At 34.0% G+C, this 19062-nt stretch overlaps 1 protein-coding gene across 1 annotated transcript in view; it reads left to right on the top strand.

The window, feature by feature from the left end:
• The window catches only part of TRDN (triadin), a 379865-nt gene that overhangs the window by 114864 nt on the left and 245939 nt on the right, over positions 1-19062 (top strand). The window contains exon 9 of the mRNA XM_034669079.1: positions 5211-5270. Within this exon, the coding sequence (XP_034524970.1) occupies positions 5211-5270 (60 nt within the window). The remainder of the gene's footprint in view (positions 1-5210; positions 5271-19062) is intronic.

Genomic DNA, 19062 nt, shown 5'->3' with positions numbered 1-19062 from the left:
TGCCACTTATATACTGGAGTATCAAAATACTTATCTAGCAAGTAAGAAAATGAATAAACTTTTTGATGTCCGTTTTCAGTATCTTTGGTTTTTTTATAAGGGCAGCACATTTCATTGATGAAGACACATCACTGGAACATTTTAAAATAATGTTTATTTTCTAGGTCACATATATTGTATTTCATTCATATCAGTCATCAGAATTATTGAAGATAGCATTCTATTACCATTTTCGTTTTCAATCTATGGTTTTTCTTTTCCACATAAAGAACTATTTATCTATTAAAAGGACATTCAAATATCACTTAAAGTTAGAAACAAAAACACAAATGTGATTTTATCAGCTAAGTAAATGCATTTGCTAAAGTAGGGCTCCCTATTAAGAGAGCTACCATCAATTAAATGATTGTATCATTAGGTAAATTATCAAAACTTTGCTTCTAATTGCTGGTCAGACAGATAAATATATTATTTTTTAAATTAAGCAAAGATTTAAGAACATTTATTTTTAAAAAACCGACATTATGGTTTCAACGAAGCATGACAAACAGAGATGCAGTGTTTTTTAAATAATCTATTTGTGAGGTGGCTCTGATTTTGAGACTCCTGTATTGATGATTTAGTGAAATAGTTGAGTAAGTTCTCCTTTGGGCAAGGGATTATTTATTTGCTTAGCTTAAGTTAGTCTTAGTGAATTTGAGTCCTTTTCAGATCGATTTCTAAATAGCTTTTGTAAATAAATAGGACCTACAGGCTCTTCACTGGAAACAGATTTNCAATTAAATAATTGTATCATTAGGTAAATTATCAAAACTTTGCTTCTAATTGCTGGTCAGACAGATAAATATATTATTTTTTAAATTAAGCAAAGATTTAAGAACATTTATTTTTAAAAAACCGACATTATGGTTTCAACGAAGCATGACAAACAGAGATGCAGTGTTTTTTAAATAATCTATTTGTGAGGTGGCTCTGATTTTGAGACTCCTGTATTGATGATTTAGTGAAATAGTTGAGTAAGTTCTCCTTTGGGCAAGGGATTATTTATTTGCTTAGCTTAAGTTAGTCTTAGTGAATTTGAGTCCTTTTCAGATCGATTTCTAAATAGCTTTTGTAAATAAATAGGACCTACAGGCCCTTCACTGGAAACAGATTTTTACATGGAGCACATATACTTATTGTCAATTTTTAAATTATATAGTATACATGAAAATATATTCACATGTATATTATATATTTATAAGCAAATATTTCCACATAAAATGTTGGGAATCGGGTGCATAGGTATGTACACGCCTACCATAAACTTAAACACACACTTATATACCACATAATCTAGTTTTTATGCACCAATCCTAACCTGTTTAAAGTAGGGTAATAAAGGTTGGCATGATCAGGCATTGCTCGTTGACTTTCTGTGGTCTCTGGCAAATCTATGGGGAAAGAAAAACAAACCTCCCCACGCTATGCTCATTCTTTCTTTTCTTTCCCCTCCACTGCCTCCTCCTCCTCCTCTTTCTCCTCTTCCTCTTCTTCCTTCTCCTCCTCCTCCTTTTTCATCATCTTCTTTTCAATAACTATCTAAATATTTGTGGCAGGCAGAGAGAATATAGCTAATATGAATTTACCATAGAGCAGCAGACTACACATGCCCCATGCTCATAAGAGGTTTTTCACAATTTCCCTTCTGTTGACATTCTGCATCCAGAATGCGTTTTCTCTCAGCTGACACTCCACAGGGAACACGGACAAGGCAGCAGCTGAATGACATCCATCACTGCTCCTTGAAGAGGAGAGAAATGGTCAGCATGTGTTATTTCTGGAAGATATTCATTTGGGAAAAAAAATTAAGAAGTGGTGACCAAATATGAAATTATATGAATTATTATCACAAAACTATGAAAGTTAGCATAATAGAACAGTTCATATTTTCTTTAGGAAAATTTTGCTAGTTGAATGTTTGAATTGCATTTAAAGAAGCATTTCTATGAAATTAATCTTCCAAATAAGGAAGGCTTGGTTTTGTTTTATGCCCAGACAGGTGAAGCAGACACACTGGTGGTTGCCCAAGATACACGTGCCTAGAATTCTTGCACATTGTTAAGGTCAACACTCAAGACAGATGGAAATGGGCATCCTAATTTAAAATATTTGAAAATTCTTAATTTAAAATATTATAAAAATACTCTCATTTTCTTATTGGTGCCAACAACATAACATCACTCAAATAAAAAAGAAACATCCCAAGAATTGTAACTCAAACAATTATCTAGATTAAAAAACTAAACATTTTTTGAATTAATAAAAGATTTTCTTTCTTAAATTGAAAGAACATAGGATTATTGGTGCATTAATTAAATGAATGACTTGTGGAGCCAGAAAATATTGATATAATAAATGCAAGCATTNGAAATGGGCATCCTAATTTAAAATATTTGAAAATTCTTAATTTAAAATATTATAAAAATACTCTCATTTTCTTATTGGTGCCATTAGAATGCAACAACATAACATCACTCAAATAAAAAAGAAACATCCCAAGAATTGTAACTCAAACAATTATCTAGATTAAAAAACTAAACATTTTTTGAATTAATAAAAGATTTTCTTTCTTAAATTGAAAGAACATAGGATTATTGGTGCATTAATTAAATGAATGACTTGTGGAGCCAGAAAATATTGGTATAATAAATGCAAGCATTTTACCTTGGTAATAATCTAACATAGAGGCTAAAGAATTTCATTACACTGTCAGCATNCTTAAATTGAAAGAACATAGGATTATTGGTGCATTAATTAAATGAATGACTTGTGGAGCCAGAAAATATTGATATAATAAATGCAAGCATTGGGGCACCTGGGTGGCACAGTGGTTGGGCGTCTGCCTTTGGCTCAGGGCGTGATCCCGGCATTGTGGGATCGAGTCCCACATCAGGCTCTTCCACTATGAGCCTGCTTCTTCCTCTCCCACTCCCCCTGCTTGTGTTCCCTCTCTCGCTGGCTGTCTCTATCTCTGTCGAATAAATAAATAAAATCTTTAAAAAAAAAATAAATGCAAGCATTTTACCTTGGTAATAATCTAACATAGAGGCTAAAGAATTTCATTACACTGTCAGCATTCAGTTAAAAAAAAACAAACGAACTTCGGCATGAAGATTTTAGTTAATTCAATATATTATTCCACATGTTATGTGTATAAATATGCCATCAGAACTTGGGGCAGAGAGCATTATTTCATTTTGGGGGATTGCCCAACCCCTTCAAATTCCAAGTAGTTCCTGTATTCTCAGTTTCTCACAGGCACATATTCTCTGTTGCTGTTGCTGAAGGCTCTAGTGTCACTAGGAATCATGGTGAAAGAAACAAAAAACTGAGGGATTTTAGATTAATGGTTGTAGAAGATAGTCTAATTAGATCTTCTGAAGAATTTATTAAAAATGCATATTCTAGGATTTAGACCCATGAAACTATAACACATTCCCCATCTTTTTGATATTTAAATTGACCTTTGAAACTACGTTTGAATTGTAGGAAGGACAAATCTAAAAAGAATATAGTCACTTAAGGTACTGAAACAAAGGGGAAAGCTTAAAAGTTTTAGGAAGTCTTCACTGGCTCAACCTCAAATTTGCCATGTAAAGGAAATATACTTTTTCATTTTGTCATATCTTTGATCCAAATCTCCTAGTCTAGAATTTTGCTCAGGAAAACAGTTATGTCCAGAAAAGAGAAAATACTCTTTATGTCAATCTTAATTCTCTCCTGTGCCATAGGGTCCCGTGTCCTGGTTTTAGAAACCCTGGCTATTACCTAGTATATCTGGGAATCATCCTGGACTTGAATTGAGAACTAGTCTCCTTCCAACTTCCCAGCCCACCTGTGGGAAAATGTGCTGTCATTCAAGAACCAGCACGCATGCAAATTCTTGAAACTTCATGAATTTTGGCTTTACTCATATTTAGGTACTAATGAAAAAGATTATATTTTAACAGTTACTGCAATAACAGCATTTATTTTTTTCAAGAACCTGGCAGAGTTTCATAATAAAATGGATTACTCTAAAAATACTGTTAATACTCTAAAAAGAATAAGGTTTACAAAAATCATTGTCATATGTGTGTTTATTATATAGTAACAAGTTTTATTGTTTCGCATGTTTGATAGAAACAATTTCAAGCACTTAAGGGTGTGTCATGTTGTGCATATTGAATAAACTCTTGGTCCTAAAGCTGTCTTTGGATTTTTTAGATTGATAAAATACCTATTTAGAAACATTAAAATGTAAATCATCTTGAACAAGATTAATTTCATAATATACCAGCTTTAAAGAAAATCTAGTAAAACTTATTGAATAGTTCACCAGCTGAAATTTGGATTGGAATGACCTCAACAGAATCTGAAGTTATGTGAGAATTTAAAGTTCACTGCAATGTCTTTGATTTAGAGGGAAAAGAAAAAAAAAAAAGCTCTGAAATCATTTGACCAAGTTTGCCCAAAATGCTCAAATCCTTTGTTTTGTTTTTTTAAAAACTTTTTCCATGTACTGTAGTAGTGAAGATCATAAGATATCTTCACCAAAAGAGTACTCAGTTAATTAGCTTAACAATGATATCATGTGACACTGGAAGTCTGTTCTGCACATTTCTTCTAATTGAGCAGCATTTCCATGCAGAATCCCTACCACATTGCAAAGGAGTTAGCCTTCCTGCTTGCCTTTTCAAGAAAATGTTCTACAGCTCCATTTAGACAATTAGCAGAAGGGTTTGGAATGAATAATGGCAAAATGTTCCAAGTTGGAAATAATTTCCTCTCGTAAAACTTCTGTTTCATTATTGGAAATGTATATGTGAACAGTGAGAAAAATTGCTTTAATATGATGACTTTTATAATGAATTTGATGAAAAAAGTTTTGATTAAACAAAAACAACTATATGATATTACCCTGAACTAGTCTGTTTCAGTTTTTTAAGTTTGTATGGAATAAATCAAAACATATTTTTTGAACAGTTTTTTATTATGTTTAAACTTTATATTTATTATGTCTTTTTCCCCTTGTGTGTTCCTATGAGTGCAAATTATTCCTTCACAGAAAATATTATAGTAACTAAAATAGAATTGTGCTATTTTGTTTTGTTAAACCAGTTCTCCTTAGAAAAAAGAAAGGTGTTGATGACATTTTTTCATTGCTCTTTTTCTTTCTACTCTGTCAGATCAGTATGCATTCTGTCGATATATGATTGACATGTTTGTCCATGGGGATTTAAAACCAGGTATTCCAAACAATTTTTGTACTTGTCTGTTTTAATAGTCTTTGTTTCTAAGATTGTTGGCTTTTTTATGTACTAAACTGTATTTTCATTTTAAAAAATTGCATAATGCATGTGTAGATCTAGGATAAAACCAATAAAAAGCAGAAGTAATAACTGGCATTAGGGCCTTTAATTTTACGTTCTATTACTGCATGGCCTATTGCAAATGAAGTTGGTTGAAAGCTAAAAAAAAATGCTAATATCTTTATATATAAAAAATGCTAATATCTTTAATAATATCTTGGAGTGAAGCGGTGAATCATCTTATTTTATTTCTGGTAAACTTATAAGACCTATGACAATAAAAGTATCCTTTTTTTAATAGTGAAAAATATTCATATTAAATACATCACAATTCAGATATTTAATTTATTTCAAAAAAATTTTTTTTCTCACATGAACCAGGGTTAGCCACTTCAGAGATCTACTATTGATAAGATAGTCAACCTTAGAGTTAATAGTCAACACAATTGAGAAATATTTTTACTGAAAGCAATTTATCTATCATCTCTCTCCTATCTTTAATTGTTGTCCAGAGTGTAACAAGGGATTCTTCACTAATATCTTAATTAATAATGAATAACTTGATTGCTCGTACTAGGCCTTTTGCAGATTTAAAGACTGATAGTACTATGTTATGTTTGGGAAAAGAATTCTAAGAAGATGGTATTGTTAAGGAAGGAGCTAATTTACATTAGAATAATTGAAGCTAAGTTTTTAAAGCAAAGGATATTTTGGCTCTAAACTATTTTTATGCAAATCTCTTCAAAATGTATAATTACGTTTATGCATGTATTGGCAAATGGGCATATCATATTTAAAACAAGTATATAACACATCTAGGTCCTAGAAAATTTGAAGATCATGAGAATTTTGGCTCTCTGGAAAATTTAATTAATTCTAGTAACTTATTCAAGTTCATTTCCACCCCTCCTCCTCTTCTTCATTTTCTTAATCTTTTTACTCTTCTTTTTTTACTTTCTTACTGAGTTAGAAACTGAAATGAGAGGGAAAACACTGAAAAATATGGTGACTCACTTGGATGATGACTCACTTGGTAAAAATGATTGTTAACGTATGTGTATAGTATCATAGTAAAATTAGATGGAAACATTCAGGAAAGTAATTTAGTATAGTGAAAAAAGAGGGCTTTGGACATACATCCAGATATAATGCTTGACCCCATCCTTTTCTAGCACTGGCCCTTCAGCAAATCATTGAACTCCACATGATCAGTGTCCTTACAGTGAGGTCACAGTAACAACCTTGCAAATTTGTTGACAAAGCATCTAAGTAAATGCACAAAATACTATTATAACTTTATTCTTAAAATCATTCAGTATAGCACAGCCTGTCTGGGTGAACACCCTACATGAAAGAAACAACATTGATGACTCTCAGTCTGTATATATCATTAAGTCAATTTTAGGTAACAGATTTGTTGACCAATTGATTTAACTGTGATGGTTTAAGAAGGTTATATTCTACACATACTTTGCTTTGAAGAGATCAACTGTTTACTTATATGCAACACGAATCTACATCCTAATGAGCATGAGTTTTTAAATTCCATTGTTTGAGGAAAATAATGTGTTCTTTGTGCCCCCCAAATTATTCATAGAGCTACTAATTGATCATAAAATACAAGTCCTAAGAAAATCATAGGACAGAGAGAACCGTACATTGTCAAAGTCAATGAGGGATGTTAAGAGTTTAATAGTCACAAAGCTAACCATTTCTTTCCAAAAATTCAACAACAGATCAAGATCAGAAGAAAGTGAAACCATCTCTGCATGAGTTAAGGAGAATCCTGCTATTAACCATGCAGGGAAATCTACTCTAAGGTCCTATGTGAACATTTTTTAAACAGCTGTGAGTTCAGATCTGTAGCACTATCTAATACTCTAACTCCTGGAAATCATTCCCAGGTGCTATAGGATCAGATTTCTTAATATCATTTATTACCTTTCTAATTGCCTTCCTCATTTATTTCATCTACCTACAATCATGATTTTGCAGGCTTATTGCTATAATGTCTAAGAAATTAAAGAATATGTAGATCAGCATTTCTGGAGAAATACTGTATTTCAGCATTTCAGGGGGTGGAAGGAAAGAAGCTGGAGAAGGGAAACCTGTATGGTAAGCCCATTGTTTCATGTAACAAATTCTATTGAACTTCATAGGTGTACAGAAGGAACATTTACGTTACCCTTCTTGGTGAGACAATACATAAGATGGAGTAAGAAAACAGTAAATATGGTCTGCGTTTTGAAAAATAAGGAATGAGAAACAAGATTTTATCTGGGCATATCAATTTAGAGAAAATGCAAGTGATAAGACTTCAACTCTGACTGACAATTAGAGAATAAAACAATTCCTGCCAAGTTTATTGCTCTGCATGTATCCAGTATTTATAAAACATTTGTGCTTCCATCTGCTTCTGTTTGGGATTAGTAGAACACCTGTTATTGTTTAGCTAGAGTTCATTATTAATTATTGGTAATGAGTTTTTTAAACTATAATTTGATTTTTCCCTTGGGATGAAGTAGTTCCCTTATATAATGTTGCCACACCCTCAAAAGTAGCCCAAATCACAGCTGAGATTTGGAAAACCTTATTAATGAAATGTGTTGACACCATGACAAGTCCCAAGTTTTCCTTTTTTATCCCATTAAATAAAATACTTCTAACAAGATAGTTTTAACATTTTTTAGCAAAGATATACCTGAAAATGAACTGAATTACTCTTTTTGAATCTCTGTAGTGAATATGCACTATCTATGGTCAGTAACAATCCCCACCTCAATTACAGGGACCATCTTAATAAGCCAGCATAAAGTGTAAAGATCACATCATTTCATTGTATCTATTTAAAATTCTCCTGTACTGACTTGCTCTATATTAAGTTGAAAATTAAGAAAATTATATTTAAACCTAGAAAGTGAGTATATGCTACTAAGGCTGGCCCTGTGGGCACTTGGAGTATATATGTACGATGTATAACTTTAGGGGTATTATGGATACTGAAGTGCTCCCTTCTCTAGAAATATTCTCTCTGCTGCTCTTAAATGATCTAACCACCCTGTCATTAGATCTCTTGATTGTGTACATGGTCAATGTTATAGAACAAGTTTTGAATAGTCTCTAATCTGTCTTAAGGAAGAGAGAGGAGGAGGGAGAGAGGGAGGAGGGAAGGGAGGGAGATGGATCCTGTTCTCCTGAGGTGGCTGTCCTGAGGCTAATGATTCACACTTTTTAGGGTTAAAGTACTCTAGTTGTCATTTTCTTTTGAGAGAATTATGAAAACTGGTCAAGGCAGACATTGGTAGCTATATAGAGACACAATTTATGGTGTTTCATGTATTTTTTTGGTTTTGTTTTTAGAAATTGATGGTACCTATAGTCAAGATAAATAACTGCAAATGTATTTATCTTTATCAACCTTCCAATAACTCCAATATCCTTTTCAATACTTTGCTGCGAAGCACATTTTCTTAAGTGATAGTTACACCCATAATTGCATTCATTGAATGTAGACTCTAAAAGAACCATCATGATCTTGGTAGGCATTTTCACATTTCCTCTTCATCAAGTTCCCCCCGGGCCAAATGAATTGCATGTATTGCTGGGCGAAGTCAATTGAGTTAAGCAAGAGACAAATTTCAGCAAGGAAAATAATCACATGGCTCACAGACATCTTCTACAGATAAGAAAATCAAGTTAAACGTCCAATACAGGAACCAGGCCTCATATGCTTTTGTTTAGTCACCTTAACACTTTCCTTCAGCTTTTCATCTCTGTATGAAAAAAATCATAATCATAAAGCCATTATGATTAAAGTTCAATACAAGTTAAAGTTTATCCGTTAGAAGTTATCCCCACCATTGAAATTCCAGCTGCTGTCTGACTTTTACTTGAGCCAAGAATTTATGTCAAGGTAATTTATTCTGCATTCTGTGTCATTTACTCTCTTAAAATTGAAGGTATTCACCTATCGAAATCTTCTCTGACTATAATAAGGTATTCTTTGGCAGCTTGTATTCCAATTCTATGGGTTTTAAGTCCACAGCCAGAAAGAGCCTCAAGGAATAAGTTAGTACTCTCATTTTATTAAGATCCTTTTCTTGAACTTCAGTTGTGCCTAACTGCGTTTTTGGTTTGATCCTGCTGAGATGAGGTCAAATGTAATTGCATTATAGTCACTGTTATTTAATGGTTTAATCTAATGTATTTCAGAGCTCAATTGGCTATAATGGAAAAGACTAGGTAAGATTCAGCCTTGCTTTACTTTTCTCTATAAAATACTGTTCCACGAAAACATACTCACTTTAGTTCCAAACATCTAATTATTTTCACAAAATAAAAGCTTTGAGAGTTTTTATGTTAACTCCATAAATATTTGTTGAATCCCCTCAGCAAACTGATAGTCCAGAAAAGAGATAAGACATGGCGTAAATAACTTTATAACCAAGGATAAGTTGATAAGTATGCAATAGAGGCTTAGGAAATGCACATGCTAATCTCAATATACTAGGAACAATAGTTATCTCCACTTACCACTTGGACCTGTTAATGTTTTTTAATATTTTAAATCATTTAAAAAACGGTTTATAGAAGTAAGAATAAAGGGATAGTGAAAATTGTGATAAGAACTTAAACATAGCAAAGCTAAAAGTTTACTTCATCAGTTTTCTAATTTTGAAACTGTATATACTCCAGATTGGAAACATATTCAGAAAGGAACTAACTGCCCATCAATTATCATGCATAAACCTGCAATATATGCATCTAATAGATACTAATTCCAAATTTCAAACACATCTTTAATAGGTTCTAGCATAATATTACTTCCGGTCTTTTAGAATTTGCAACATCAAAATGCAGCAGTAGAGTTTTTGAAATCTTTGAGGCTCATAATTTCACTGAAAAATAATATCATCTCCATCCCATAATTGTGAAACATTTTTTAGATTAATAAACATCATTTAGAATGATAAATCCAGTGATTTTTTATGTATACATTATTGATTTCATTCTGATACCTGCCTTTACCTTTCTTTAGCATTTGTCCACTTAAAAGCCACAAATTTTGGCACATAGATTTTTATAAAAGATGAAAAAGTACTATAACATACCCTTCTAACAATATGAGGTAGGCTAGGTTCTTGCCACAAAATATTGCCTGATAAAGTCCTTCTGGTTGAAGGACTAACTGGATGAGAATACCATATTTCTTTTTTGTCCTTTGAAATGAATCTTTCACTCATTGATTCTTGAGAAAATTCATTGTTATCTGAAAATTCACAGTCTGAGATTTCACTTAAATGATCAATTTCAATTTCACCTTAATCATTAAAGTTTAGCATACTGTTATCTCTCTTTTTGCATTCGTCTTCTGATTCATCTAATAACTGAACTATTTTCCTCTGTCAATTTTCTTCTCTTCGCAGTTATGGATGAAAAATAGAACTTCTAAATTCTAAACTGTGTTCAGTGAAACTAAAGGTAGACCATAAGAATGTTTCCAGGCTTCTTTTTTATACCTTTTCACGTGATGATGCATTACTTTAGTCACAACAATAAGAAAACTGAATGATGATGAGATAATGATGGTTTATTTTGCAATTGCATCATCCTTCCAGGCAACTCTATAATTTTTCTATTTTTTCTTGTTATTTTAGTCATTTGTAGCATTGTTGGGAATAATTGATGAGTAATAATGAAATAATATGTAAATTGATAAAATAGAAATGTTCAAGATAGGGGAAAAAATAAGACCATGTCAAATGGTACCACATGGTAATTCCAAGTTAGAATGAGTTTTAAAAATAATTTTTATAATTTTATTTATAAAAATAAATTTTGTTTATAATTTTATTCTGTTGAAAAAATAAGTAATTTTTTTCTTTGTTCCTTGGAAGACCTATAAGAAAAAATAAGACAAGAGAGATCAGTCTCCATAAGTAGGTACAATTGCTCAAAACCAAACCAAACCAAAACTCAAAAACTATGATTAGCTCTAATAGACCCCGATAGCACACTGAGAATCAATGGCAAGAACATAAATGTGAAGGTCACACAAGCCAGGATTTAAATACTTTCCTTGTGTTTAAAAAATTTTTTGAGTCTCTATTTTTTATTAAAATGTATTTCTTAAGGTTTTTAAGGTGATGAAATAAGNAAGGTAATGAAATAAAGTATAGGCACATGTCCTCTCCATGTTTTTGCTTTCTCTTTTACTATGGAAATTTACTGCAAAAAAGAGAATGCTTCTAGTGTGAAAAATTAGAGAAAAGTTTGTGAAAGACGAAAAGTTGAAATGGGTCTTGAGACATCGTTAGACTGTGTCTATATGAATTTAAGGATAAAGATATAAAGACTGAAGGGATAACACTTTAGGCACAGAATCACACTATCTTGAAATGTTCTCTTGTGACTGCCAGTAGTTGAGTATTCATTCTCTGCTAGTTTCCTAAAACAATCCTATTTAATCTTTATAAAACCTTGGGAGGAGTATGTCATCATCCTTTTTTTGCAGAACAGAATTGAGGTAGAGAGAATTTGAGTGTTTTGCCCAAGTCAAACACAGTGAGACAAGGGATTCAAACCCCGCCTAATTCTAAAGCCCAAAGCTCCCTGGTTTTTTAGGCATAGATGGGGAACTGCAAGTGGTTCACTTTGGTTGACACTCAGGGAACCTGGGAAGAGAAACAGAATTGGAAATATTTTTGCAAGAAGGATTGGACAGAATGGATTGGAAAGACGAGTTAGAATGTGTCCAAGGAGAGGAAGTAAAGATTGATCTTGGGAGATGTGATTAAGGGAATTGAGAGGATTTTAGAGTTATCATAGAGGTAGAATCATGGGATTTATCATCACAAATACCAAAGGAGAGGACAGTAAGATTTTTCGGAGGTTGTTGGCCTAAAAAACCAAAACAAACAAACAAAAAAACCCTAAATACAAAGGAAAGGAAGAGAGTGGGTCAAAACTCACAGGAGTGGGCTGGAGGCATAGGAGATCTGGAAACCATTTTCTATTCTTAAGGCCGCAGATGGTATTCAGTTGCAAAAGGTGGTTATACGCAACTAATGAATCATCGAACTTTACATAGGAAACCGGGGACGTACTGTATGGTGACTAACATAATATAATAAAAAAACATTAAAAAAAAAGGTGAATATGCAAAGATTCCCATCCAAATATCATTTATTTGCTAAATACCAAGGTTCATCCCAAGTGCTCTCACACACTTTACTCATTAAATTCTCACAGCAACTTCTGAAGTTAGCTGCAATTAGATAACCAAGAGTGGAGTTTCGGGGAGAGGTCCATGGTGGAAATGAGGTTGCCAAAAGAGTGAATGAAATAAGTCTGCGTAGAAATAACTAAATACCTTCTGCATGCTCGGCAGTCCCACACCAAACACAGTAAGGGATGTAAGAACACTAAAGGATGATCTCTAATTTTAACAAGTGGAGTAGATGAGTATTTGAAAGAGAAAAAGGAACTACTAAATGATAGAAAAAGGTTAATGTTAGGAGTTAGAGTGCATAATACTGACACTAAATGTTACAAGTGTCAGAGAGACATCTGTGATACCTAATGTCAGGGAAGACAAAAGACATCTAGAACTTGAAAGATGGATAGTATTTGACTAAGTGCTAAGGAATACACAGGCCTTGCTTTGGATATGAATGGAAGAGAAAACAAACAGGGACAGGGATGTGACATGGCTGTGCATGTGAAATTGATGTGTTTGTATGACCATGAGGATATCAGACTGACAACAAGATAAATGGAGATGAGAAAACATCAGCAAAATAAGAGGTGATAAGTTTGTGGTGACATTACAGATGCTTGGTCAATCAGGCGAAGCTGAAACTTGCATGGAAGAGAGACTGAAAAATTGTAAGTAAAACAATGACACGAAACCAGCATTTCAGAGAGTGTGGTCAGGCAGCATTTGCTTAAGGGATTGGAAATGGGAAAAAGTTTAGGAGCCATTGCTAAAGCCGATGAACTTAAAACATGGTTTTAAAGGAAGAAAGGGCAAATTTACTAAGTCATTGCTCCTATAGGTGGTGATGGGAACTGTGTATAAGTAACTTAGGAAATTAACGTTGCCATTCAAAAGGCCATAAACTATTTTGACGAAGTTCACACATTTGGTAGAAACTTAAATGAGGTTTAGATATAAATGAGAAGAGTGAAGTATGTGTGACTATTTCCCAAAAACACAGTGGAATAAGAAAAGTGCTAGAACTGACCTATTCAGTAACCTAGAAAGGAGCAATAATTTCCTTTCCTTCNAATTGCATCATCCTTCCAGGCAACTCTATAATTTTTCTATTTTTTCTTGTTATTTTAGTCATTTGTAGCATTGTTGGGAATAATCGATGAGTAATAATGAAATAATATGTAAATTGATAAAATAGAAATGTTCAAGATAGGGGAAAAAATAAGACCATGTCAAATGGTACCACATGGTAATTCCAAGTTAGAATGAGTTTTAAAAATAATTTTATAATTTTATTTATAAAAATAAATTTTGTTTATAATTTTATTCTGTTGAAAAAATAAGTAATTTTTTTCTTTGTTCCTTGGAAGACCTATAAGAAAAAATAAGACAAGAGAGATCAGTCTCCATAAGTAGGTACAATTGCTCAAAACCAAACCAAACCAAAACTCAAAAACTATGATTAGCTCTAATAGACCCCGATAGCACACTGAGAATCAATGGCAAGAACATAAATGTGAAGGTCACACAAGCCAGGATTTAAATACTTTCCTTGTGTTTAAAAAATTTTTTGAGTCTCTATTTTTTATTAAAATGTATTTCTTAAGGTTTTTAAGGTGATGAAATAATAAAGTATAGGCACATGTCCTCTCCATGTTTTTGCTTTCTCTTTTACTATGGAAATTTACTGCAAAAAAGAGAATGCTTCTAGTGTGAAAAATTAGAGAAAAGTTTGTGAAAGACGAAAAGTTGAAATGGGTCTTGAGACATCGTTAGACTGTGTCTATATGAATTTAAGGATAAAGATATAAAGACTGAAGGGATAACACTTTAGGCACAGAATCACACTATCTTGAAATGTTCTCTTGTGACTGCCAGTAGTTGAGTATTCATTCTCTGCTAGTTTCCTAAAACAATCCTATTTAATCTTTATAAAACCTTGGGAGGAGTATGTCATCATCCTTTTTTTGCAGAACAGAATTGAGGTAGAGAGAATTTGAGTGTTTTGCCCAAGTCAAACACAGTGAGACAAGGGATTCAAACCCCGCCTAATTCTAAAGCCCAAAGCTCCCTGGTTTTTTAGGCATAGATGGGGAACTGCAAGTGGTTCACTTTGGTTGACACTCAGGGAACCTGGGAAGAGAAACAGAATTGGAAATATTTTTGCAAGAAGGATTGGACAGAATGGATTGGAAAGACGAGTTAGAATGTGTCCAAGGAGAGGAAGTAAAGATTGATCTTGGGAGATGTGATTAAGGGAATTGAGAGGATTTTAGAGTTATCATAGAGGTAGAATCATGGGATTTATCATCACAAATACCAAAGGAGAGGACAGTAAGATTTTTCGGAGGTTGTTGGCCTAAAAAACCAAAACAAACAAACAAAAAAACCCTAAATACAAAGGAAAGGAAGAGAGTGGGTCAAAACTCACAGGAGTGGGCTGGAGGCATAGGAGATCTGGAAACCATTTTCTATTCTTAAGGCCGCAGATGGTATTCAGTTGCAAAAGGTGGTTATACGCAACTAATGAATCATCGAACTTTACATAGGAAACCGGGGACGTACTGTATGGTGACTAACATAATATAATAAAAAAACATTAAAAAAAAAGGTGAATATGCAAAGATTCCCATCCAAATATCATTTATTTGCTAAATACCAAGGTTCATCCCAAGTGCTCTCACACACTTTACTCATTAAATTCTCACAGCAACTTCTGAAGTTAGCTGCAATTAGATAACCAAGAGTGGAGTTTCGGGGAGAGGTCCATGGTGGAAATGAGGTTGCCAAAAGAGTGAATGAAATAAGTCTGCGTAGAAATAACTAAATACCTTCTGCATGCTCGGCAGTCCCACACCAAATACAGTAAGGGATGTAAGAACACTAAAGGATGATCTCTAATTTTAACAAGTGGAGTAGATGAGTATTTGAAAGAGAAAAAGGAACTACTAAATGATAGAAAAAGGTTAATGTTAGGAGTTAGAGTGCATAATACTGACACTAAATGTTACAAGTGTCAGAGAGACATCTGTGATACCTAATGTCAGGGAAGACAAAAGACATCTAGAACTTGAAAGATGGATAGTATTTGACTAAGTGCTAAGGAATACACAGGCCTTGCTTTGGATATGAATGGAAGAGAAAACAAACAGGGACAGGGATGTGACATGGCTGTGCATGTGAAATTGATGTGTTTGTATGACCATGAGGATATCAGACTGACAACAAGATAAATGGAGATGAGAAAACATCAGCAAAATAAGAGGTGATAAGTTTGTGGTGACATTACAGATGCTTGGTCAATCAGGCGAAGCTGAAACTTGCATGGAAGAGAGACTGAAAAATTGTAAGTAGAACAATGACACGAAACCAGCATTTCAGAGAGTGTGGTCAGGCAGCATTTGCTTAAGGGATTGGAAATGGGAAAAAGTTTAGGAGCCATTGCTAAAGCCGATGAACTTAAAACATGGTTTTAAAGGAAGAAAGGGCAAATTTACTAAGTCATTGCTCCTATAGGTGGTGATGGGAACTGTGTATAAGTAACTTAGGAAATTAACGTTGCCATTCAAAAGGCCATAAACTATTTTGACGAAGTTCACACATTTGGTAGAAACTTAAATGAGGTTTAGATATAAATGAGAAGAGTGAAGTACGTGTGACTATTTCCCAAAAACACAGTGGAATAAGAAAAGTGCTAGAACTGAACTATTCAGTAACCTAGAAAGGAGCAATAATTTCATTTCCTTCTTTTTTTTTTTTTTAAGATTTTATTTTATTTTTTCGACAGAGATAGAGACAGCCAGCGAGAGAGAGAACACAAGTAGGGGGAGTGGGAGAGGAAGAAGCAGGCTCATAGCAGAAGAGCCCGATGTGGGGCTCGATCCCATAACGCCGGGATCACGCCCTGAGCCGAAGGCAGACGCTTAACCACTGTGCCACCCAGGCGCCCCCCTTTCCTTCTTTGGCTGATTTTTGTTGTTTTGTGTTATTTTATTTTGATTCTTCAGAGGTAGCCATCCAGCCATCCAATGCGGGATATTTCAGGCAATGGAGTCAGGTGGTTAGGCACAGACTCCGGAGCCAGACTGCGTGGCTTCAATTCTAGGCCCTGCCACTTGCCTGAAATATGACTTAGTCAAATTAATCAATCTCTTTAGGCCTTCATTTCCTCTTCTGTCAAATGAGACTGATAAGATTGTGGCGGTATACATTAGCAGATGGTCAAAGTGCACTTAAGGGTCTATGGCTCCCTGAGTGTCAGTTTTTCTTTAGTCATTGAGCGCCTATCTATGAGTTGCTACAAGCAGAATTTTGTTAGGGAGAGGAAAACATTTTTTCAGATCCACATCAACACATAATATAAAACACCGATTTTGCCGATTGTAGCCATCTGATGTCTTCTGGCCTTAGTTCTACGACCTACATCATGTGGGCAATAATACATAATTTACGGTGTTGTGTTGAGGATCATATGAAGAATCTTGCATTATAGGCATAGAATGAGTTTAAGTGTATTTTAGATGAGTTCTAGGGACTGTGCTAGATTCTATAGATACAGCACTGAATATGCACAGTGCTGACTTCTGCTTTAATGTGGGATAATAGACATTACTTTTTAGGATTAACACATGGATTAATTCATGCATGTATACAAACATTGAAAAGAGTACCTGACTATGACAAGCATAAGAAACATTATTTAAGTGTAGAGTGGTGGTGGGGGTGGTGCTTGTGTCCAAATATAACAAAATTGTGATTTTCGACTTACCACTCCCTGTATCTTTCTAATGATCATATGTCATTATCATTCTCTCCCTAGCAAGTCTTTCTTTTCTGCCTTATATATACCTTTCAGACACATTTGCTTTTAAATCCCTACTGCCTCATACTTTGCCAGATCCATGATGTGTTTATTGAATTGAATTCACGATGCCTAATATTTATCTCAATGAAAAAAAATTATTGATGATCATCCTAGAGCAGCCCTCTTTATTCCTTCCTCGAAATAATCTTGTTCTTTAAAATGATGACAGGTTTCTAAGCATTTGCAAATAGGCCCCGTGTAAAGATTTTTGAAGGAGTTATTGGTAGTATCTCAAGAGACAGAGGCTCAGAATTAGCAGACTGGTGTTTGGCATGCNGTTTTTGGCATGTGTCTGTAAACAGCAGGCAGCATAAAGAATTAGAATGAAGTGGTAGAAGAAAAGGGGAGAAATCCTACACTTAATTACAGACGTGTGTAGCTCCTGGCCTTGGCATACCCATGTGAGGGCTGCATCTGATAATCTGAAGTCAGTGGAAGCTGTTCAAGATAAATGTATTAGATTTTCATATTTGTCACAATCAGTCCACAATACATTCTCGTCACTATAAATAGCTGGTATGTGCCCAGAAATAGACCCGAGCACTTCTGAGCGCTGTGATTCCTCTAATGCTGTTGTTCTCTCTCAAGCAGCTTCACTGTGATAAAGGGGTTGTGGGTTTTTGGAGAAAGCTAGTAAATAAAAAGACTGCTGTCCTCCTAATCCCGAGTTATATGACTTCACTTCTCTGTGTCCATTTAAAGGGAACAAAATGAAGGCCTGTTTCATTTTTCTCACATTCTCATTTCTCACTTTTTTCCTACCCTTTTAAATACAGGGCTAGATTTTAGAGGAGTATCTTTGCTGTGAGGGAACTTTGATTCAAGTATCATTTTGGTCTAGCCTTGTCACCGTTAATGGCATGGACTTGCTGTCAGACAAAAATAAATTCCTCCTCAGGTAACCTACTGAGACTATTCAAAGCATGTTCTAAAATAGTCTGAAAAAGGAACAAACAATACAGAGTCATTTGAATTGCTGCATGAAAAGCAAGGAAAATTAAGGCTTAATCAAAGAATTATCAAACTAATTAGGTGTTATTTATTAATGTGTCATGTCTTGTAATAATCTTATCTGTCAGTTCATATGCAAGAGTGCAGATTAAAGAAGCATTTCAGTAATTATGTGAATACATTCCCCTCCTGCTATTCTAAGGTTCACTTGGGTGGCCCAATCAACAAAGAATGGAGAATCTGTGACTTTCTAACCATTCAAATGAATATGTTGTTCTTATCACTTTTCTAAAGCAGGCCTTAATTTAAACATGGAAATAATGAGTAGGCCCCATACCTATTTTGATATAACTAATTGTGAACTAAGTTTGATGTAACTGCTTTCAGAGAGACCTAGATGATGAACAAATTTTCCTCATCCACAGCTTTTTTTCCTGTACCAGGATGTTTGTGCATTGTGAAGACAATGATGAATTTTGCAATATTCACATAAATGTTACCAATTTCAACATTTTGATGTTCAACAGTTGCTCAGCATTTTTGGATCAGTTATATGACTGTTCTTCTAGCCTCTGGTGTATTTTATGTTTGGGTTTTCTAAAATAGTCTATGTTAAGACAAAATAGTACTGTTCTTACCACATAGTAGTAATAACTATACCACATTTGAAGATAATATATTTTGCCTATTTATATACT

Source organism: Ailuropoda melanoleuca, chromosome 10, assembly GCF_002007445.2.
Source record: "Ailuropoda melanoleuca isolate Jingjing chromosome 10, ASM200744v2, whole genome shotgun sequence".
NCBI classification, from domain to species: Eukaryota; Metazoa; Chordata; class Mammalia; order Carnivora; family Ursidae; genus Ailuropoda; species Ailuropoda melanoleuca.
The sequence above is the reverse complement of the archived record's forward strand: the minus strand, read 5'-3'. Positions and strand labels throughout refer to the sequence as shown.